This window comes from Pinus tabuliformis, chromosome 9 (assembly GCF_031772625.1).
Source record: "Pinus tabuliformis cultivar Carrire ecotype Pingquan chromosome 9, CPIR1, whole genome shotgun sequence".
NCBI classification, from domain to species: domain Eukaryota; kingdom Viridiplantae; phylum Streptophyta; class Pinopsida; order Pinales; family Pinaceae; genus Pinus; species Pinus tabuliformis.
In genome coordinates this window covers 32,683,174-32,707,804 of record NC_142307.1, presented here as the reverse complement: position 1 = coordinate 32,707,804, position 24,631 = coordinate 32,683,174, and the positions used below count along the sequence as shown (strand labels likewise).

The 24,631-nt window shown below is 37.2% G+C and overlaps 3 protein-coding genes across 10 annotated transcripts in view; 1 reads left to right on the top strand and 2 right to left on the bottom strand.

The window, feature by feature from the left end:
• The window catches only part of LOC149146965 (uncharacterized), a 153,839-nt gene extending 151,488 nt beyond the window's left edge, over positions 1 to 2,351 (bottom strand). The window contains exons 1-2 of one of the 3 annotated variants that reach the window (XM_089441435.1): positions 2,054 to 2,351; positions 363 to 1,896 (exon numbers count right to left, since the gene is read on the bottom strand). In XM_089441435.1, the coding sequence (XP_089297561.1) occupies positions 363 to 1,113 (751 nt within the window). In that variant the 5' untranslated portion in view covers positions 1,114 to 1,896; positions 2,054 to 2,351. Of the gene's footprint in view, positions 1 to 362; positions 1,952 to 2,053 lie in introns of those variants that run through there. The other 2 variants (XM_089441433.1, XM_089441434.1) reach the window with 2 other exon arrangements.
• A 4,299-nt stretch (positions 2,352 to 6,650) lies between these two features.
• Positions 6,651 to 18,058, bottom strand: LOC149146963 (uncharacterized). Of its 6 annotated transcripts, none has more exons than XR_016263004.1 (4): positions 17,649 to 18,058; positions 11,445 to 12,166; positions 7,321 to 7,407; positions 7,172 to 7,227 (listed from the first exon to the last, which is right to left on the bottom strand). XR_016263004.1 is itself a non-coding variant. In XM_089441105.1 (3 exons), the coding sequence occupies exons 1-3, from the start codon at positions 7,447 to 7,449 to the stop codon at positions 6,766 to 6,768; spliced, it is 420 nt and encodes a 139-aa protein (XP_089297231.1). In that variant the 5' UTR covers positions 7,450 to 8,932; the 3' UTR covers positions 6,651 to 6,765. The 6 variants fall into 6 exon arrangements, 1 of the variants encoding a protein (XP_089297231.1); XR_016263005.1 differs by lacking the exon at positions 17,649 to 18,058 and having other exon boundaries at positions 11,445 to 11,522; positions 11,635 to 12,800; XM_089441105.1 differs by lacking the exons at positions 11,445 to 12,166; positions 17,649 to 18,058 and adding an exon at positions 6,651 to 6,963 and having other exon boundaries at positions 7,135 to 7,227; positions 7,321 to 8,932.
• On the top strand, positions 12,861 to 17,284 carry LOC149146964 (uncharacterized). The gene is made up of 6 exons (XM_089441678.1): positions 12,861 to 13,453; positions 14,074 to 14,237; positions 15,857 to 15,969; positions 16,202 to 16,251; positions 16,388 to 16,462; positions 16,681 to 17,284. The coding sequence occupies exons 1-6, from the start codon at positions 12,861 to 12,863 to the stop codon at positions 17,282 to 17,284; spliced, it is 1,599 nt and encodes a 532-aa protein (XP_089297804.1).
• Positions 18,059 to 24,631: the final 6,573 nt, after the last annotated feature.

The following is a 24,631-nucleotide window of genomic DNA, read 5'->3' as shown; positions in this document are numbered from 1 at the left end:
CAGGGACAAAAAAACACTTATTCCATGTTTCACCTAAAATCCCTTGGGAAGAAAAAGAAAAAAAAAGCCCTCGTGCAGACTTTGATCTAGATAGCATACAAGCTCTCCTATTGGCCAAAATTTGTTTTGTTAAGTTTTTCATTCTTTTTTTGGCTTCTTCTTACTGACCAGTACTAAGGTGCAAGTTATATTGCATGCGTGGAACAGTGTATTGAGATTTTATTTTAAGGCAAGCAATAAATGCCAAAAATATAGTACTTGACAAAGTCATTCAGACAAACCAATAAGCAGTCATCGTAGAAAACCATTGTTCATTTTGGTAAGACAGGAAATAAGTCATCAGCATGCCACTTGAAACTCACCAAAACATTTGAAATGAAGCGTTCCACGACCTGGCAGAACAATAGGAGCATGACTGGATAGCCATATTTTGCGGACGTTCCTTACTGGATAGTTAGCGGAATGTGTTCCTTCATTTGTCAGTTCTTCTGTAAGTGCATAAAAAGAAGTTTTAATACTATTAAAATCAATACATCCTGGCGAGGTTTTTCCATGTCTTCCATCCTGCATATTAGAATCTGTAAATTCTGAATTTTGCAGCGGCTCCTGTGATTTGCTCGAATCAGGGTTCATTTCGAAAGAGAAATCAGTCTGTGTCTCAATTCTGGCAGCAGGTTGGGCACCACAAGCACCGATCTCCTTGTGGGATTTTTCTCCTTTATCTGAAGGTGGCTCTGAATACATATCTTCAGATGGTTTACCAAATGCACTAACCCTTCCTCTGCTTTTGTCCATTTTGGTTGTATCATTTTCACAGAGTTTCACAGATTTGGTATCATTCCTACTCTGGCCAAAATTCACACCTGGAGAAAACAATTCTCTAGCTGGCTCAAAGTAGACAACTTTGCAGAGTGTGCCACCTATATCCATGCCAAACCGTGCTGAAGGAGATGCTCTCTCCAATATCTCAAAATCAATGGGGCTTTCCAGTTTCAACGGACTTGTTTCAACAGAAACAGGACTTGTGAACCAAGTCTTTGGGGTCTTGTAACACTTAAACTCGGATTTGGGGACTGACAATGGCTGGAGCTGACTTGCTCTTGAGTTGCTCATCTTGTCAATGGAGAATCAGAAGAGCGAACCTTTAAATTAGATCTTTCGTAAACTATCTCAACACCTTGTCCAACAAGACAATTATGTTTTCAAAATCAATAGAAAGGACCTGATCGACCAAATGGGAGGCAATTGGATTCATGACTCCAGGACTCAGCGAGACAAAGCAAGATTATGCACACTGAAGAAATTGGCTGGTAATCTGACTCTCGTAATTGATGAAATTTTGGCCAGACTAAGATTTGCAGATGCACTGAGGACATATACATCTGCTAAATTAGGCTCAGAAATCAGAAGCCAATTAGATCCCTCCATCGAACAAAAATCACAAGATTAACCAAATTTGACCCAACCCAGTTTGACAATTGACTCCAAAATCATGAGCCAACAACTACTCGTCCCAAAAATCAACCACAATTCTCATGTTCGCAAACTCAAGCAAGCGATTAACTAGAAGAAAACCCCAGTTAAAACTAAAGAAACAGGATTCAGATAGTTGGGATTTTGAACAGTGAGGTTTAGTTAACAGGTTAGGTCTGCGACAATAATTGAACGTTTTGACTACACAAAGGTCTTTCATGGCTACAACCCAACCGGGTATTTTAAACCTAAACAAATTACGAAGCACCAAAAACTGAAAACCCAATTAGAATATCATGTGAGTTTTCAGGGAAAAGCAAAAATATTTGCCTCAAAAGACCTTTGACTCTATTGGCCTATCTTACCAGTAGCAATACGCGGATCCAGAATGACTATTTTACAACACAGCCACTGTTGGTAACTCTGCGTGACACGTACAAAAACCCAATAGGTAATTTGGTCAAACTCGGTGGCTGTGGGTGGCCAAGATACCACTAACCAAAGCCCAATAATTAAATTAAACTATATAAAATAACTAAAACCAAAGTGATGCTCAATTAAAATAGCTGAGGTCACGTACCTGGCTGCATTTAGTGGAACAAGGGATATGGCATAAAATACGGAAACTCCTATTTCCACCTCTATAAAATACTGCAGAACATGCTGTGGATATACTGCGAGCCGCCATGATATATCCGCGTGGGGAAATTAATAACTTCATCGGAGTCAACCATCTCGGGTGGCTTATCCCCACATTGGACTATAATTCACTGTTTGCCTGGGTGCTTGTCTTTTCAACTGTGATTTTTACCAGGTCGGACCGCCTCCTGCATCTAACAGCCTTCCATGCACTAAACAAGAATTTAAACTGTCATCACATGAACGCCTAAAAGCCAAGGGCTTCCGAATTTATCGCTTAGAAGTTTAGTAGTTGTAGACCAAAGATCTTGATGCCTTTTTGGAAGTTTCACTTAAACTATTTAGGTAGGGAATAAATCCGGTAGTATAAATGTAATAAATTGGTAATTGTGTTTAAAGGTATATCGAAAGAATAGAAGATTTGGGAAATTCATTTCACCACAAATAGAGTTCATTGTTTTGGGTGACTCCAGTGTTTCGGGTCATGTTCAAGGTTCTTAAATAATTTAACTCAAATAATAATCATTTAAATTCTTCAAATCTAATAAGGATAACAAGGTTATGAAAGAACCTTTGAAACCCAAAGGCGTATAGAAAATAAATTTCTCAACTCAGTATATACTACATATATGATAAATAGTTATTTCTCAACCCAATAGTGCAAGAGTGCTTCTCATATATAACCTTACATTTGCATACTAAGATCACCACCCACAACTTTACATTCTATATCTAGGGTTTCATTGTTATTCATGAGTTTAATTGTTGTTTTTACATTCTATATCTAGGGTTTCATTGTTATTCATGAGTTTAATTGTTGCTTTGATGGTTGAAATAACATCGTATGTTATAAATATGCTATGGAAATGATAAATTTCTTGGACGCATTTTTAAACCTAAATACAACTCAAGACGCATGTTATATTTCAAAGTTTTATCATTGTCCCTTGGCATCACATTTGGATGGTTCTCATTGCTACTTTTTATGATCACATAATACACTTAGAATCACAAAATTTTGTCCTACATTTGGCATCATACAGTTCTATTATAATGGTTCTTGAATGTTGAAGTGGTTGCATTATCTCACACAATTGTATTGGCAGTTTTGAGTATTGTTATTTCTTGAGTTAGTCTAAAGCTTGACAGTGTTATATTTGCTATGGTAACACTCTGTATCCTGGTCTTTTAATGCTTATTATTGGATCGATGCAAATCTTGGCATTATAATCTTGTTAACTAGATCTATGGGTGAAGTTTAGAGTCTTATCCATGATCTATTTGTTAAGCAAACCACATAATTGGAAAATCTATGGTCATCATCAATTGCCAAAAACATAAGGGAAGTGAGAGAAGTTAGTTATCAATGGTGAAATGCAACTATTAATGAAACGAGAAGTTAGCGTGTGCTCCACTCTTGGTTTAATCATTCTAAAACTCACCATAAAGCAACCTTGGCATAGTACCCATTTTCCACATTGTACTACAAAGTGACACTTTTTTATTTTTTATAGACTACATGCATTAGACATGCAAGGGAAGGACGTCATGTGACAACTCCCCTACTCTACGTGTCATTGCATTCCAAGTTCCCACAACAATTTTCAAAGTCGTGGATCAATTCATCATGGTAGGTAGCATTATAACTACGGATTAGGGTAGGTAGCATTATAATTGTGTGTCATTCTATCCTTATATGTGTCGAGAAACCTAGTATTTTCTTGTTGTTTAAACTCTTGACAAATTCATTATGAAGCAGACCTTCATCATGATCAAGCCCGACAACATGTAGTTGTAACACCCTCCTCCCACATTTACCCAAGTTAATCGATCTGTTGGAGTAAGCATGTGACGAGAGGCTACTATGATGTGATTCAACTCCCCATGTACAGTTAAGGAAGTGGAACCAACAAAACAAAATCGTTGTGACCTTCCACACATGTTATAGAACCTTTAGGAGCCAACCAACCCTTCCAGGTGACCAACCCCTGAGACAACTTGAAATTTCACTGATTTGGAACCCCAACCGCTCCCATGAAAATCCATGCATGCGACTAAGGCCTTTGAGTCGCTCCCATAGCAAGGCATGCCAGCGACTATGGACATTTTCAGCTAGTTCTGAGGCAATGACCTTGGATTCTGTGCCACTTTTTCAAGGCCAGAGCTCAAGCCACTGCCCAGAACTTCATGAAACTTTCAAAAATGATAAATAACAATGGAATAAGGCTACTAATGCAATCATTAGTACAAGTACTTGATCTGACCCCTACTAGCCATGACAGGAATTTCGTCAAACATGTCACAAATATGTAATCTATAGGTCATAACAACAGATCTGAGCATAGGGATCTCATACATATCTGAGATTCGCAAGGAAGCATTGATGCCTTATCACAATAGTTGCATTATCATTTATTAGGTCATATATTCATTGTTCACTTGTGTGCTAATCAAAACATGATGAGAGCTATACATCAAGATTGTCCTGAAACATCCTCTTAACCAACATATATTGAATAGAAATAATAAAGATATAACAACCATAAAAACCGCATAGGAACAAGTATATTTACCCATCAAATACAAGAGGAAAGAAGTTCTTATTAACATATGCAAAATGCAACCAGGTCTGGGACTTCCATGTACCACCCGACCATAGAATGGTTGAACCACTACAACAAAACCAGCGATTTGCGCCAGATTTAGCGCCAGATTTTAGTGCATTTTTTTTGTAATTGTGATGAGCAACCTGGCGCTAAATCTGGCTCTATTGTATAATTTTTAAAGCGTCATTTTTTGCACCTGATTTTGCATCCTTTTTCACGCTAGATTTTGCATCATTTTTTACACCAAACTATGCATCATTTTTTGCGTCAAATTTTGAACCAAGATTTGCATCTTATTTTATGACAGGTTTTGCTTCTAGTTTTGTGTCATTTTTTGCATCTATTTTTCATTCTCTTTTGCTTCCCATTTTGTGTCATTCTTTGCTTCCATTTTTGCACCATCATTTGCATCAAGTTTACACTGTATTTTGAATCCAATTTAACGTCTTTTTATGCATCCATTTTGTGTCAGTTTTTGCATCTAGTCTTACGCCAGGTTTTGTATCTAGTCTTACACTAGTTTTTGCTTCTATTTTTGCACCAGCTTTGGTGCCTATCTTTGCACCATGTGTTGAATTTGATTTAGCACCAAATTTTGCATCCATTTTTGTGCCCATTTTTGCATCTTTTTTTGGACCATTTTTTACATCCACATTTACGTTTGATTTGTCTCCATTTTTCCCATCTCATTTTGCACCATATTTTGCGTCATTTGTTTCATCCAATTTTGCATCATTTTTAACACCATCTCTTGCATCTAATGTTACATCATTTTGAGCATCCAAATTTGCATTTATATTTGCATCTTATGTTGAGTCATGTGTTGTGTCCACCTTTGCATCTTATTTTGTGTCTAATGGTACATTCAATTTAGAGCCATTTTTTACGTCTACTTTTGTATTTGTTTTTGCACCAAGTTTTGCATCCAATTTTAAGCTATTTTATGCCCCTTTTTGCACCATTTTTTTGTGTCTACTTGTGTCGAATGTTGCACCATTATTTACACAGACTTTTTCATCCAATTTTGCATTTTTTTGGTGTCTAGTTTTACATCGTTTTCACCATCCAAATTTGCATCTTTTTTTGCCTCATTTTGTGTCCACATTTGCATATAATTTTGTGTCTGAGTTCGAGCCTAAATTTGCATGTGATTAGGAATCATTTTTTACATCCAATATGACATCCTTGGTTTCACCTTTTTCAGCCCCATTTTGCATCTTGTTTTATGTCTTTTCTTACATCTTTTTTTTTCCTTTTTTGCACCCAAGTTTGCATCCCAAATTTACACCATTATTTGCATCATCATTTGGCATATTAATTTGTAACATTTTTTGCTTCTTTTTAACGCTCAACTTTGCATCTTATTTTACATCTAGTTGTCTTTTTTTGCATCTAATTTGGTGCCCATTTATGTGTCCTTGTTTTTGCCCAATTTGATATCCTTTTGTATGCCATATTTTGTTCCCTTCTTTGTGTCAACTATTGCACAATTTTTCACTTCTAATTTAAAACACTTTGTATGTCAATTGTTTGCATTTTGTATTAATTCCTAGTTTAACATCCAATTTTACTTTCAATTTTGCATCCATGGTTACATCCGCATTTGACTTCTTATATAGAGTATATTTTTCTTTACATATATGACCCCCTTTATAGATTCATAGTGAAATATATGATAGTTTCTAAATATCATTAAAGCAGATATCACAATTCAAAATCATTTGTAAAGAAATTTAAGAGAAATTGACAACATCCATCCAAAAAAATAACAATTTTCAAAACATGTATAAAATAGCAACATAATACTAATAAAATCAGTATTATTTTTAATCAAAACAAGTAAAATTCAAATATGATTAACAAATCAAAATATTTCATGAATATCGTTATTCTACGATAAATTAACAACATACATAAATCAAACTCATCGTATGATTACAAAATCAAAATGTCTCATTGATATAGGGTAAATTCACAACACCCATCTAAACATAGCAATGTCATTCTACACAATAATTTCTTCATAAAAAACAATGCATGTGCATGCCTAGCTACCACCACCAAGATCATCCTCATGATCATCTTGACCATCCTCATTACTCTGATCCACATCATCACCAACACCGCAACTATCATCATCATCTCCTCCTTCACCACCATCATCCCCATCCTCATCCTCATCATCTCCTGATATATGTTGAACATAATTTGGATCATCGTCTTGGCAATCATTACCTATAGCATTCTGACAAAAAAATCAATATTACATGTTAGTATTAATTACATAACACAACGCATGTTTTTGTTATACAATGTTAACCATAAAATGAGGTAAGATATAATATCTAATAGTACTAAAAAATAAAATGAAAATATGGTTTAAAAGTATATTGGAAATCCAACTAAGATTACATACCATAGAGTCCATCCAAACAACAAATTCAACCCATCTCTTTTGCTGCAGCACCTCCTTTTCCAAATGATTTGGAGGTCTTCCATATTTTAGTTCCTATCAATCAGTAAATAGGGAGAAATTAGATAACAATGACTTTCTTCTAGTACAAAATTTATTAAAAAAATATCACATGTTTAATATACTTACAAAGGTTGTTATCAGTGCTTTTAAACCTTTCTGGCCACTACGATGAGTGACTTTTGTCTTGGTTAACCTCGCCTTGGATGCCTTGTCCTTAAACATAAACCAATTCAATTTATTTTCACACAAATACATGTCTAAGATACTTATAAGTATTAATACATTCTAAATAATGTTTAATGAAAAATTCAATACCTGAATGCTCTCATTGTCGGCTTTTCTTTGTGCATCCAACTTCTCATATGATTTTACAAGTTCTTTCCATACTTTAAAAGGTATGTCAATAGGTCTTTGTTTCAGTCTTTGATCTTGAGGCATTTTTTAAATTTTTCTTGTTTGGTTAAAAATTTTGGTTAAAAAAAACCAAACAAGTAATTCACATCAATGGCATGGGGACTCTATGGATATGTGTAAAAAAATGGCTATAAAGAAAACATCCAAAAAACATATGAGCTCTCCCTTTGATGGTCACTTGGGGCATATGGCTGGAAAGGAACAACTCCATTTTCGAAAATCAAGGACAATCCTTTCTCAAAGTCCTTCCTAATATTTGCTCCAAATGTCTTAAAATGAAAAACAAAATTCAAACGTCATCCTTAAACATCTCCCTTAATTATAACGTTGGACCATAAATTCTTCACTTTTATTGTTATCGGCTCTGGAATGAAATATGTGTGCACTAATGAAAAAACATTGAGTTTCATTTTTCATAATCACAAACAATGAAAAAAGAATCACACGTAACTAGCATCATTTTGGAAATTTTATATTTATTAAAAATCTTTAACATGTTTTCCTCCCATATCTCATAAAAAGGTGTGAAATTTTTTATATACTCTCCAATAAGCACTACAACAAAACCAGCGATTTGGAGGTTTTACACTAAGTTTTTCAACATCGAGCTTACTAGGGCTTGCACCACCGGGGTTATTAGTAAGAATCTCATGAGGTTTGCATAGCCATGATTATTAGAATCAAAATAGTAGGATTTGCACTAAAAAACAGTTCATAGAGCTTTCCTGCTGGGGAGAAAATCACAAGTTCAACTTCTGCAGTGCAGAGCACCGAGAGCTCGTAAGCTTTCTTCAGCAATCCACCTACGTTTCGAAAATGTAGCCTGCCTGCTGACAATGTTCTCAATCCTCTTCCTCTGCATCTTTCCCCTCCCTATTCTTGTATGTCCTCTTTCGTTTTTCCCTCCAAACAAACCCTCTCAAATTGAGAACGCAGAACAACTCACTCGATGAGAATCCGAATCCAATTATCGCTTCTAACAATAACCCAATACGATACCAGAAGTGATTACACAAAACCTGATTGACTCTTCATTTGTTTGGAAAAGAGCCAAGCATATACTTCTGACGAGGGTTTCCGTCTCAAGTCTGGCTCGCAGGACGTCGCTTAGTCAATTGCGAGAAAAGTTTTCCACCTGCGTGTCACATACGGTTTGTCACACTATATATTAAAATAAGGTTGATCATACTAACAATAAGGTTGTATAGTTTAAAAGGAGGGCTCTCCTGACTGCATTTGGTTGGTTTATAGAAAAGATTGCTGGAATGTGTAATGTGAATGCTCTGCTAACTGTTTTTTAAGCATTTGGAAATATTAAAACCCCCTAGGATAATTAATGTAAGACCTGTTAATTAATGTGTAAAGATGGCTATTGTCCTTGGGCTACCTTAGCTGTTCGTGTTTAGTGATCTGTGGTATTATGACTCCTCAAGTCACTATTAAACCATGAGAACCATGCCCAGGCAGACTAGTGTGACATTGTGGATGAGAACCAAAACTAGACTCCTATAACCTCCTTTTTCATCCTTTAAATTGCAGAATTAACTGACTGTTCTAGTAATCGTTCTTGAGCACCTGAAGATGTGCACCCTAAATAATAAGAATAATACCCTGTAACATATGAATAGTCCATCCTGTGCATGTAGGATATGCACATGAGGTCCAATAAAATCACTAACCAGAATACCAGGTGTTATTAAAGCCTCTACAGGTTGATATATATGAATGTTACAGTGTGCAGGAGTATGATTCAATTCCATACGAAAATACAAAACATCTGATAGGATTTCCTTATACCTCATAGGCAAACAACCATTGTCCCTTCTATAGCAGAATAAGTGCTTGGTTCTCTACACTAAATAAAGACAAAGTATAGTACTTATTGCTGACAAAATAGGATTTAAATCGCGGTTCAATTGCTTGACATTCAGCTGGTCACAGAATTGTAGAGTGCATAATCATAAGTGATGTTGCGAGCCAGTAGAAGTGCTCTCCTACAAAAGCCTGATCTAGCATATCTCTTACCTTTATTTAGTTGGGATCAGCAAGGTAGTTTTGGGCTAGCATACTGATTTTCACATGAGTTAGTTGAGGCCAACAAGAAGACCTAAACCTGGTTAGGTACAGCTAGGTGATTTCTATTGTAAAACTGTTTGTAATTTGTGACACTGAGAGAGGTATGCTCCCGTAACTGTGCTCCCTTATCATATCATTAGCCCTGCTTGGGTGTAACAGTCATGTAGGAATGTCTACGGCTGGGAGGTGAATCCATCCTTTGGCAACTTGTTTGACAGCCCTTGTCTTTTAAATGATAGGTATTGCGGTCCGGAGCCCATTTTGCATGCTGCTATGTAATTTATATTATGGTTAGAGATGAACTATATCAATGTGCTTAATCATTTGAGATGTTATAACTGGAATGTAATAGTTGATTTACGCTTCTTATATTCTTTCACGGTTACTAGTCTAGAATTGCATTACTGTTCACGCAATTATTAAGTTGGAACTTGGCACCAAAGCTGCTTATGAGAGCTAAGATTTAGGTCTGTGTGCCAGTTGGGCTGCCAGACCTAGTTAAGTGAATTTGGTTCTGTTATGAAAGCGAAGTTTTCATGAGCCCATTGTGATCTGGTTTTGAGAGTGCATTAGAGTTTGTCTATGTGAGAATCATTAGAAAGTTGTATGTGTATGTGTGTGAGAGCTCAATACGTTATAGAAGAAAGCGACAACTAGTGACTAAGACTTTAGTTGGTGTACGTCAGTCCAGACTGTTGGGTCGTAACCCTTCATAGTCACATGTTCCAGAATGTTGGATCAACACGTTATATGTTGTCAGTCATTGTACCCAATGTGCTCAACCAATGAAGTCTATAAAACAAACACCTCAAAATGGCTGACCATAGCATCTGTCTGATTATGACATTCACCCTATATTTTGATCAACCAATTAGGATGCCTTCTATATCGAGCAGTGTGTTGAAAAAATTGGCATCGGCAAAAAATCGACAGAGGGTACAGAAAATATCTTCTCGGAAACATCGGCAAAAAAAATTGGCAAAAATTGGCAAACTGCGGCTCGGATGGTACCGATGAAAAACCAATGATACCAATTTCATATCCCATGATGTTATTCAAGTTTCGATTGGACTCATGTAACAAATATGGGTGTTCTTGACAATCAGAGAACCTAGGGCTGCATGGCCTTGGCAAGCTCAAGATTAGCATGACATCTCCCCCTAAACACAGGGATAAGCGAAGGATGACCTTCTAATTGTTGGTTGGCAAAATGATCCAGCAGCAGTAGATGCACCGAATAAAATTGTGTCTATAAATGTTAAAAGCCATATACTGCAGCAACTACTTGTAACAAATTAACGTCATCAAATAAGAAAGATATTAGGCCATAGAGCAGCATCATTGAAATTGTAACACCACCCAACAGCCCAACATGGTCTCAATGGGTGACGCAGATATATAATCTCCTTAAACTATGGATTCTAACTACATCATAGAGGAAGTTATTAGTTTGGTGCAAAAATCGGTAGGGGTCATCAACTCGGAAAGCTCAGGAGAAAATTAGCAAAAACTGGGAAATCATAAACTCGGAAAACCCAGGATAAATCAAAGAGTTTTGCAACTCAGTGAAAAGTTAAAACATTGTACTGTATGCCAATAGACCAACATGATCTGAATGCTGGATATATATACAGTTTACCTCAAAGAACTAAGGAATATAATGACAGAGAAGCCAGATCACCAAATAACTTCTGTTCCCCAAACTTCCACTCAAATCAAGAACTTATACAGCATGAAAATAACCTAGTTTAAACTTTGACCTTTGTATTGAGGTCTTGAGATTCTATGAACTATTTTATTAGCTTCAGTAACTCGTTGAGCTTCTCAGATGTAAGTACCTGCTGGAGAGAGTTGTTCTTAGTTATAGTGTAGTGGACTATCAGATTTCCAAAACTACTAATAAAATAGAGCTGGTACAGACACATGGAAAGCCAAAATATAAGGATGTACCTGATATTGACTCCTCCATTGAAAGCATAGCGTACGACATTGTCACGAACCCACATGTCAGCAGCTTCAGAAGACGAACTGAGAGTTTCCAGCAAGTCATTAGTAATGCCGACCATGACTTGAATATCAGAGCCGATCAGAGCCTCCAAGACCTTGGGATCTGCATCAAAGAGCTTCACTTTCATAATGTGATTGGCCTGTAGCAGCTTCACAACAATAGAGGGAGCCAGTCTTTGTGATGACAGAATTCCCCAGTTCACACCAATGTCACCCAACACACCAAAGCTGGATGCCCAGATTATCCATGTGAATGATACCAGTGTTCTTGCATTGTAATAAAACATCTTCATATGCTCTGTATGCCACAATGTCAATGTGCAAACTGCATTTCATGCTGTCTGTGAGGAAGACAGGGTATATGCTATAGCGTAAGATGTTTGGAGAGACCCACATTGCTGTGAATATCAGGTATGATATCCCCATCTGAATGAAACTGACCCACAAGCTTCCATTGGGACTTGGGCATGGTTCACTGTGACCCACAGTAAGCATAGTTTTATTACGTTCTATGATTGAAGGTGAAACTTTACAAACTTCCATGGGATCTGGAAATAGTTTTAAAAATGACACACTAACCATAGATTTATTATTTTTTAACTGTATGATTTAAGGTGATACTTTACACGAGGAACTACATCTGTTCATCAATTTGTCAAGAAGCATGGCCTACAATTCAATTGCTCTAAGCCTATCACTTCTTCAAAGACATTGAAAAAAGACATTGAAAAAAGGATGGCCTATAGTTCAACAAAATATAAAAAGACTCGTCAAAATACAAAACCCCCAATGATAACAAATAAACCATCAAATGCATCCCCGAAAAAATCTTCATCGGCAGCCTATCAACATAGGAAAACAATTATTACAGACCATAATGAGATCAAAAAACAAAAATCGGGATAAAAAATCTAGAAATGTTATTATATAATTTATTAAGCGGTTTTGGAGGGATCTGAGTTGTGCAATATTAATTTGAACTTTACCCAATAAGGCTAAGGTCGTGATTTTTGAGTCCTATGTCTTAATCAAAAGGTCAAACGATAAATACTAGCCGTTGCAAAGGACCGTTAGAGTTCATATTCAAATCTCGATCTACATTTCCACCTCTTTTTCCTGGGCTCTGTTTTTTTTCTCCTTTTTAATTAAAAATTCCATTCTCAGGGTAAATGACTTGTATTCCTCTAACACTTGTGACAGAAATGAAATTACAACAAGATGCTTCCACCCAACAGTCCGAGCTCGCAGATTGCAAAACCTTAAACCAGAAAGACACCTCACAGCAATGCGTTTGTCTACCAAAGAAGTCTGCCATGGGCCAACAAGAGCAGAGCTCGGACGTTACAGAGAGAATTGAAGAAGAAACCGTGGGGAAGAGTCCTGAGATTGTGGAAGTTACAGAGGGCGAGGACGAGGTTGTTGAGAAAACAGAGGTTTCAGAAGTGATCGATCTTCAAACAAGGGGCAATGAGAATATCAGAGGAGGAGGAGCAGCAAGAGGATTTATGAGTGCCCGCGCTGTGCTTTTGAATGAGTCTCGAGAGAATATTCTTAGCCCTGGCTTCAGGTCGGTGGCTGCAATGGCCGGATGGGACGATGAGGCACTCTTATTGGCGAGTTTCGAAGAAGGGTCCTCCTCTCTGGGAAATTTGAACTTGGAATCTCTGGTTGTCGAGGATTCGCCTGTTAGGGAATCACGGCAAAGGAAGCGAGAGGCCCGAACCCCTGCTCTGGCTAAAACACCAGCAAGCGCTGGAAGAAGGTAATGATGAGCAGCTCTCTATTGATTTTAATTTTGAAAGAGTTAATCCCAGGGCTTAAAAAGTAGTTCTGTTGCTTATTAAACATCATGTTTTTAAAAAAAATGGTTTGCACACCTTCACCTGACACCCTACCCTTGGATGAAGGCGTGTATTTGTGTAGATAAATGCACATGGTTGCTTGGGTGGTCCACCCTCTCCTAGGTTAAGGTGTGCATTTGAGTACAAAACTTCACACTATGTCTTGAGAGTTCTGCGCCTGTGCCTCATTGAGATGAGGCTAGAAGGCCTCATTGAGATGAGTCTAAAAGGCCTCATTGAGATGAGTCTAAAAGGGTAGGTGTCCCATGTATCATCATGGGTATGTCTTTGGATATCTTGGTCTTTGCTAAGCCTTAAATTTCTTAACTTATGCTAGATTATAAGTTGTAGTTGCCAGCAGGGGTTTACAGTGAAAACCACTTCAATGACTCCCACTACATATCCTTTTGCTGCTAAAAAAATCATTTGTCATGGTTGAATGTCTCCAAATTTCCTTCAGAGCAGTCCTGGTGATCATTTTATTTTGCAGTATGAAATTGATGTTGGTGCTGATAAATTCAGCTTTGGTTCTTTTTTTCAGGCACCGAAGGGCAAGGAGGCAAAGTAAAGATATTGATCCCATCGACCTGCATCGTGTTGGAGCTCTCAGCCTGGAGGATGATCCATTCTCTCAAAGCAATGAACCTAATCCAGTCTCTCAAACAAATGAACCTAATCCTATTCTTCAGGCACAACTTGTGCAAGGTAAACATTTGATTTTGAACTCTCTAAGTTGAGGGCTCTAACATTAAGTCATGCTTAGTAAGTATTCATGTTCTCACTGGGGTTTGGGAGATTTGCACCAATATCTTATGAGTTTCCGGTCACCACTGTTTATAGATTCTGCATTTCATTACTCCAAGCCAAACTTTTCATAACAATACAAAATGAAATCAAGTAGTTGTTTTCTTTTTTCCTTTTTAATTGCATCTTATATTCATTACTAAACAGTGGGAAATACACCAGAATCACGCATCATTCCTAAAGCTTAGGTCTATAGATTCTACCCCATGGTAAATAGCAAAGTTAACCTCGATCTTAAGAGAATGTGCGTATTTTCCCAAAATTCTCATTTTGGCAGAATATATATACTTCTGAAAATCCTCATTCTGGCAGAAAACAGTGTGGTCAAATCTGATTTAAAAACTGCAATCTCATCGAAGTGAAAGGAATTGGCATCCTCATCAAATGTGGTACAACATCGCCCTTTCCACATAAAGGAAAAGGCTTTTCAATCTTATGGCATTCCAGATTCTTCTTCTATACTGTCAGACCATCCACCCTTGCCAAGAATATCCCCTTTCCAATGAAAGAGATCAACAAAAAGTTTTGTGAACTGAGCAACGATCCAATCCCAAAAGGCTCAGGCAACTTTGCATGCCCAACACAGAGATTTAATTGCCTCCTATGCTATGACAAAATTACACAATAGTCATTCATTAGGCCTTAGTTATGTAATCAACATTTCAACAATTGGCTGTTATATAGCACCAAACAATCCAGCACTCTGATCTTGAAGGAAGATAAGGATTCCAGTTATTTTGAGACTGCTCAAGTGACCTGTTTTCCTCGTTTTTTGATGGAGTGGCGAATTGCCCTATGTCTTTTTATCAAGATATTTATACATCAAGCCTTGTCAGTATTCCAGCAACCAAGTAGTTTTGATGTAGCATATTTCCCCACATCTTATGACCAATACATTGACACATCAAGCCAGGGACTGAGGAGACTTCCACCAAAGGCTTAACTGTTTATAGGCTTGATCTTCCCATATCAATCCAGGGACAAATGACTTGCACCAAAAGTTCAACTGTTTATAGGTTTTAAGTCCATTCTTTGCGTTACGAGCAATCTTTGGCTTTTGGAGAGTTTGAATCCAACACTCTAAGGAGAAAATAACAACTTAAGCTATTGGGCTGCATAGATATTGGGCTGCTAAAACCTAGGACTTGCCCAATACCTCCATACGATGCAGAGTACTGTCACTGGAAAACTGATATACGATGGTATAGGTATTTTTACTTGCTCAATACCTCCACAAAATGCACAGTTCTGCCACTTTAGAGTCTATCACAAGGGAGCTTTGCAATTTTTTGTCCAAAATTGAGTTCAAATATTTATGTACAACACAAGCATGTACTGCAAGGCCATAAGCATTGAAGATAAGAAGAAACTTGTTTTAATGTTTGGTTAATCTTTGACTGATATAGAACTTTGGCCTTGACAGGGAATGCGATACCAGATGAGTCTTCTACAGATGCTACAGCCCCAAAATTAAACCTAGGCCAGCTAAAAGCAAGGAAAGATCTCCTAGGCCAGGCCAGCTAAAAGCAAGGAAAGATCTCCTAGACCTGCCGAATCTAGTCCATATGGAAGTGAGAAGGGACTTTCCAAACCTAGTTGTTTGGAGCAATTGAAAGAAGAGCTTTCTTGTGCGGTAATTTAACTATGATTATTGTTATGTAATAACTACATATGGAACTTTTTTGATAGAAAGCTATAGTTGAGGTGAAAAGGGAGTGCTGTACTTGTTTTGTTATTCAACGAAAAGGAGTTTCATAACTCGATTGTGTACCTTAGTCTGGGATAATGGTACATTTGTTTTCAGAACTGGTATGAATTCTTTCTTTTATGCTTACTGTCATTGATAAGAATCCATCTTCTTGCAGGTTTGTCTTGATATCTGTTTCGAACCCTCCTCCACATCTTGTGGCCATAGGTAATTTTTTACTGCTAAAAAAACTCCAGCAGTCCCACCATGCAAGAAAATTTCTACTAAACTGTGTAAATTTATCTCTACTGAATTGTGTATATTAGAGCTGCTCTCAAATTTGTCTACCGAAACTTCTATGCAGTTTCTGTAAGATGTGCTTGCAAGATGCAATCGAGAAATGTGGTCCACGGTGCCCTAAATGCCGCCAGCAATTGAGGTCAGTCCAGGAAAAATTGAAGCTTGAGCAAATTTTATATTGTCAGCCATAAAGACTTTGAGACTTTTATATAGCAATTGCAAATCTTGAGTTTGGTTGATATTTATATAGGGAAGTTTACCACAAACCACTCCCCTGCCAATTGAAGCCCACAAGGGTTTAGAATTTCAAATCATGACGTATTTTTAGTGTATCTAAAATATTGGTTGTCATTGCAGGGGGGACTTTCAGAATTGTCAGATCAACACTGTACTTTGGAACACAGTTCAGCTTCTCTTCCCTAAAGAAGTTGCTGGGAAGATTAAGGAAAAGAATGAGAAAGAAGCAGCCTCGAAGCATCGACAAAAGAAAGAAAACTCAAACTCCTATATCAGTCAAGCTAACAGAGGGGCTAGGAACAATGGTGTCAGTTGGCAAGGTCACTCAACTCGGTCTATTGGACTGGCAAGGCCCACATCTTATGCAAACTTCAGGAGAGCCTTCCAATCTTCAGCAGAAGATACCCAAATAAGGCATATTTTAGTTCCAAGCGATGAAGAAATAGGACAGGAAGTAACCATTGTTGCAAATCTACAACAGGGAACGATGGGAACAAATGAACGAGCAGTTAGAAGGCAAGAGAGGCGTGGAAGAAATAACTATAAAGACATTGAAAAAAGGATGGCCTATAGTTCAACAAAATATAAAAAGACTCGTCAAAATACAAAACCCCCAATGATAACAAATAAACCATCAAATGCATCCCCGAAAAAATCTTCATCGGCAGCCTATCAACATAGGAAAACAATTATTACAGACCATAATGAGATCAAAAAATGCTGATCAAAATATCAATGGGACATCAAAACAACAAGAAACTCACAAAATACACAGAAAAGCAAAACCCTAATTACCCGATAAAACAAACCATAGCCCGCTAAATGCATCTACCATAGAGTTTCTTCAGCACCCCATTGAAATGACAAATCCGATCATCATCAACAGGCGAACAAAACATCGAGAACCCGATAAAAACAGATCTTACTAAAAAGGAGAAAAATTAGAAGTAAATAACTGCCCAAATGCATCTTCCTTATAGTCAAGGTCCCATTTATGTGCACAGGAAAAGGGCCACCGAAGAGGCCATGAAAACAACTTTCAACTGAGAAAACAAAATCATGAAATAGCCATGGATTAAGAAATTTACATGTCAAGAAGGACATCCTCCTCTTCTTCGCCCGTGGTGACAGTAACCTCCTCAAGCTTAACAATGGGTGCAACCTGAGCTCCATTGTCCTCTTCCTTTCCGGCATCATCCTCGTTCTCTCTCGAATCGTCATCTACTGCCCGTGTAAGAACAGGATCCTCCTAAGTTCCAGCCATCCCAATACCATATATAGTGCACAGAGGGAGGGCTCGAATGAAATCGATGGATCCAAAATATGCCAGAAACTCGCCCAATATCAGACACGAATGCGAAACCCCGAGGATTTTGGACAAAGGATTTAACTGTGCAAAAATGCTTCGAAGGCAAAGGGCAAAGAGGTCGACGGAGAGAAAACACTCTATATAATGGTTTTTGAGGTCGATGGAGAGAAAACACTCTATATAAGGGTTTTGAAGAGGGAAGGCCGGTAGCTGTTAAAGATTGAGAGTAAAAGTAGCATCGTTAAAGATAATATAATAAATTATTACAGGGATGGTTGGGGGTTTCAAAGGGAGAGAAGGCCATGGAATAACTCCTAAATCATCTCCAACATGAGAGGCCTACTTCATTCATGTTGTCCTACTTCATTCATGTTGTCTATGTTGGGACCAGAGGTTGTTGTGCGTTTTTTATTTTCGCAATTTTGAACTTTTTCCTCGGTGATATATTATTGTGTTTATTGTAATAATAATGGGATGGGGTTGAGGGGTTTGTAAATGAGATAAATATGGAAAAGTAATTAGAAATATTGGTTTTAAATTATTATAATAAGTATTGTTGTGGTTGATCCATGATAAGTTGTAGGGTAGTTGGTTTGTATGGGGTTTAGTTGTTACGAGGTCTTAAGTTCAAATGTCATGGGGAGGGGTTGAGAATGGAAGTCATTTTGGGGGCATCAAAACTATTCTAAGGGGCATCTTCCACTGAGTTTTACACAATCCTCGATGTTGAGGATGAAAATAATATGAATATGCCAAGCTCACTCTACAGCCTAGTATGGTTACAGCCATGTTTGTCCATCATTCCAAGGGGCATCTTCCACTGAGCTTTACCCAATCCTCAATGTTGAGGATGAAAATAATATGAATATGCCAAGCTCACTCTACAGCCTAGTATGGTTACAGCGATGTTTGTCCATCATCAAAGTTGAAATTTTGCTAGTGTCGGCCAAAATAAATTTAAAAAAAAAAAAAATTAAAAAAAAAAATACAAAACATTTAAATAATGTTTGCTCATAAAAAATAATTGCCAATGAAGAAATTGGATCCCTCTCCGCTCATATTATATCTATATTTAAGATGGGTCTATGCTAGTGGATAACACAAAAATCACAAAGTGAAGAAGAGTTTAAATCAAGTCAAAGCAAAACTTTGGGACTAGCGCAATTCATCTAACTTCTATTGAAATGCGGTATTTATACGTGTAATGTGATATATATATATATATATATATATATATATATATATATAGTGTAATTGCTATTATGTTGTTAAATGGTTGTTTAATTAATGTTGGTTATTCGATGGCAAGATGGTTTTGTAACTCTTAATGATGTAATTGTTCATCTTCTTGGTTGTAGTGTGCCATGTTGTTGACATACAAATATTGTAATGGAGCCAAAAGAAAATGACAGTAAAGCATAGTTGGAAGTTATAAGTTTATCTTCCTGGAAAAGCAAAATTGTGGAGTTAAAGAACCACTTCTAGGAAATCAATTTCCATCACATCCATAGGGAGCTAAATACAACTGTAGATTCTCTCTAAAAAAGAATTATTTGTCTGGAGACAGGTTACATATATTATGATGAATTAGTTGGCAACCCAGTTCAAAGTTCTCATTTGATGCCCATATACTAATATGGATCAGCTTTAAGTCAAATTTTCAATTAGTTATCAACTAGCTTACTATAAATTTCAAGTGAGTCTACATTCAGCTTTCAATTAGCCTCAAATACAATGTCTTTCTTTTTCTCTTGACAGGGGCCTCTTCATGGTTGTATAATACACTTTCGGGAATTTTTTGTTACAGGCTAATGTCATTTCTAGTCATTGTCTTCATTTTTCTCATAGTAGGGCCCTCTTCGTGGTTGTATAATACACTTTCTACAATTTTTGGTTGCATGCTATTGTCATCTCTAGTCAGTCTTATAATTTGCAGAAGAAAAAAAAATTGTAAAACCCTGGTTTTACAACAACTTCTTTTTCTCTTCTTCTGGGTCGTGATGCCTTGTCTTCTGGCAACCCATTGTAATGACAGAAGTTACAATCTTTTTGTCAATGTTTGTGCTTTTTTTCTTCCTCATGAATAACAAAAGGGTCATTTTTTTCTATAGTAATAAGAAGAAGAAGAATAAGAAGAAAGATAGTGTAATGGTTATGTCATGGTTGGCATTCCTAAATATAAGCAGATATAGGATAAGCATGCATGCATATTAGAACTTGGTGCGCATGGATGGAATTCAATGTGCCAAATGATGTAGATGTTTCACAAGCATGGGGTGTGACATTTCAACCCTAGTTATCAATAGTGATGAGAGGCCACCAAGGACAATACCCCTTGGACCCTATGATAAGTGTTGCACATTTTGGTGTTAGGAGTGGAAGGGTAAGCTTGGTTCGAGGAGGTTGGTTATGGGATGTTTTTTGGTGCACATGAGGTTGTGCATCAACTACCATGGCTACACTTGAATTAGTGGGTCTTTACAAAAATAAAGTGGGAGAGTTAAGTTTTGTGAACAAAAGTAGCCTATGGGTGATATTTGCATTGATCACTTGCGTTAGGAACCTTTTTAGGCAAGTTAACTAATACTTGGAAGGTGTGAACCATGTAATTGAAATAATTCAATAGTGTCCTCCTTCCTTCAAATGAAGCAACAAAGCCAAGAACGTGACTATCAAATAAATATTAGCCCCCTATTGAGCCCTTGTTGCACATTTACAAATTGCTCAGACATTGATGTCATGGTGTTTCACACTAAGTATATCTAAGATTACATGTGATAGTATATGCCTCATTTTAGTACTAACAACTTCATTAGTTTTGTTCTTATATATTACATACTTTTTTTATTTGTGGTTGTTATGTATGTGATGTTTATAATAATTACAAAACTAACTATGTGAAAGCATCCCTAACATAAATTTTCATTTGGCACTAATAATATTTTCCTTACAACCCCCTTCCTTCATTGGCGGTGGGAAGGAAGCTGATCCTTCCTTCCCCCCACACCCCCCTTCCTTCCTTTGGAAAGAGAGGTAAGAGCAAGAGTTGGAAAGTTGCCGGAAAGAATGCCTACCTTTGGTAGTTGTGTTGTCGTATCGAGAGAAAGAAAGTCAATTACCTGTCGTCCTCCCTTCGGTAGATGAATGCCTACCTTTGGTAATTACCTTCGGTAGGAGAGAAAGAAAGTCGGTTACCTACGCTTCGCTTCGGTTGTTGAATCGAGAGAAAGAAAGTCGGTTACCTACGCTTTGCTTCGGTTCGGTAGGAGAGAAAGTCGGTATGAGTACTTTGGGTGTTGTTGGTTGTTCTTTTTTTTCGAACAACTGTTACTTGTTTGAAGAAAGAAGTCTATCTTACTCTGAAAGAGGTAAGGGGTGGCACCGCAGGAGAACGGAATGCTCTCCAGAGGAGCCATCAAAGGTACGAGTTCAAGAAAAAAGATAAGCGATAAGCGATCATAGGGCGAGGATAGGGGAAGGCACGCTTGAGGGCCGTCCGGGCGAGGGTGGGGTACGGGTAGGGAGAGGGGGGAAAGGACAGGGGAATAAGAGAAAGGAGAAAAGAAAAAAGAATAAGAGAGAGGAAATAAGGGAAAGGAGAAAGCAATCGACATTAAATTCAACAACTAAAAAGAGGCTCTTTGAGCCATGGCTAGCTCTCAGAGAATTTCATTCTCTTCGAGCTCTATACATATTATACTCGTCTAGACATATGATACTCGCATCTCTACGTTTCACTTCTTTACTCTCTTCTCTACCGAGATAAAGATCTAGATCTAGTATAACTTAGCCATTCCAATAGCCAATAGTCTTTAGTCCTATTTAGTACCCTTCTAATAGTCCCCTTGGCATAGTAGGTAGATATTGATTCCTTGCCCATGCATGAAGTTCCATAGCAAGAGATTAGACCCACTTCACCATTGACCTTAGCATATGGAAGGATATGGTTTCCATTAGCGGTGTCTCGCTTTTATGGATCTTTTTATCCATTTGCGTAGGCTTATCTCATAAAAGCTCACCTTTCTCTCCCATGAGGATTTTCCTCATAGAAGATTGCCTTTCTCTCCCGCACAACTTTTATGTTTTTCTCAATGGATATTTATCTCCAATCCATCCACTTATCTAGAATTAAATCGAGAAGCTTTACCATGAAAGAATTATCCTTTCCCATTCACCAATGTGATTTGGCAAGAATCTCATCTCTTGGTGTCTCGCTTTTCCAAGTGATTAATTTATTAATAATGTATTTACTTTTTATATTACACATCATACCTAACTTTTCTCAGCTTAGGTTTGCAAAGTTTGACACACAAGGGAGGGGTGTTACATTTTGGATCCCTCTCTTTCCTTAAGATCCCTCCAACTGCAGCTAGAGTTCTTAGATGACTGTAAGGAGGAAGCCCCTATTGGAAAGGGACAGACAGTTTGAAGGTGTCTATCTTGTTGGTAATTCCTATATCGAAAAGTTGTATTTTCATAGTCCAGGGGTTGGGAATACACAATTCCCATCCACTTGAGCTCAATTTTATCTCGCAAAACTTCATTGGGATCTACCTAAACACATATGCAAACATAGGTGAAAATGCCTTTCAAAAGTCTTTCCCTGTCTACTTTGACGAATCTTCCAATAAAATTGCCCACTTTTTCTAAGAGATCTAGATGGGTAAAGTGAATGGGAAAACTGGGAATCTTACCCATACTAGAGTAGTCATCGGCAACATAGTGAGAGGATTGAAGTTGGGAAACCATGGCTTCACTAGAAGACCAACTCATCCCCAAAACCATGGACCTTGGTCAAGGATTTTTTTCTTATCCTCAAGACATTTGAAGATCACCACAAAAAAACATGGGTCTACATCCACCCAAACCGGCGTTCATCCAATTCTATCATAATCGAACAGAAAAACGCTACTTTTTCAATAGAAAATGGGGAATAAAAGTATCACCCAAGGATAATGACCATCGCATCAAGCGCTCAATCATAAGGGAGGAGCAATAATTTGACAATCACACGTCCTTGATTTCTGTTGATTTAACTCTGAACACTCACGTAATATTCTCTTGCTTGGTGAATTAAACACCACTGCATGGAATGGACGAGGATTGAGCCGAACCCTGGATGAAGCCCACTTCATTCTCATCTAAACACAAAACTATATATACGTCAAAGCTATTACAATAGATTCTGACTGTCAACACCTCGAGGTTCTGTTTATATGTGGCTACCTTTTATGGTTACTATTGAATGTGTGATTGGCAATAGTAATGGCAACTTAGGGCTACCAAATTTCCTTCGATTCCCTCACTACATCCTAACGCAAATAATTGTTCAATGCCTTGGTTGTCTTTCAAAACTGGTAGGCAGCATCTTCTTTGATATTTCTCGATGGTTTTTATTCCACTACAATCACAACTTTCATTTACATAAACTTCGTGTTTTCGCACGAGCGACGATTGTTCCAAGGTGAAATGTCACTTGGATGGTTTCAATGTTGTTGACCCATCATAACTAACTAACGGATATGCCCATTACAATTTTATACCACCCCATTATCAATATCAATTATGCATGGGAACCAATTAAAGCAACTTTTCACATTAATTTTATATGAGCATGAGAACATGTGTTAACAAGCAGCCCATAAAGCCTCATTTTGAATGCCATAGTCACTTAGAAGGAATTCCTCTTGTAGTAGCATCCTCCCTACTAAACTTTGCTAGTGCTAACATTAGAACCACCATTACAACAAGATATCTTTCTAGTGTTGACAACACCATTATAGTAAGATACCTCAAGAGAGACAGAAAATTTAAAAAGTATGATAGTAATACGTATCCAGAAGATGGTATTGAAACTAGTAATTGTTCACGAATCCATAAGATTGTAAGGTCATTCTCATTATCATAATCATTGTCATCATCATCACCATCATCCTTGTCATTGTTATTGCCATCATTACATTATCATCATAATCACCATTCATGCCATCATCATCATCATTATGGACATTGTTTGCAATTGTTCATAATTGTAGATGTTGTAAGAAATATCATCAACCCAAAAAATGTGATCAGTGCTAGAAAAGGGTTGTTTAGGACACATTGATATACGTAAGAGAAATAACAACTCTATTTTTGACAGATGATCGATGATGATCATTATCATCGTCATTGTCATTTTTATCATCCCCATCATCATCATTAATGTAATTTCTATCGACATTGTTGTAATCATGCATCATCATCATTCATGCCATTATTGTTTTTGATGATGACCTAGATGAAAATGATGATCATGACACCAAAGATAATGCTTATGATTATGACAATGACAACATCTAAAATTGGGAAGATTCGCCAATGTCATTAGCATCGTCATCATCATAATCATTGCCATCATCATCATTGTCATTGTAACCACTATCGTCTTTATCATCATAATCACAATTCATGTCATCGCCATCATCTTCATTTTCATCATTGTCAATATTATTGACATTGTCATCAATTGTTCATAATTGTCAATGCCATAAGGAATATCATCAATGCAGAAAATATGATGAGTGTTGGAAAAGGGATGCAAAAGCGAACATAGAAATGGGGGCAACAATAGAAATAAAATTGGATGAAAAGTGGATACAACATAAGTAGATGCACAACAACATGAAAAACTTGACACAAAAGTGGATGCAAAAGTAGATGCAGTTGTCAATGCAAACTTGGATGCAAACATGAAGGCAAAATTGGAAGCAAACATGGGTC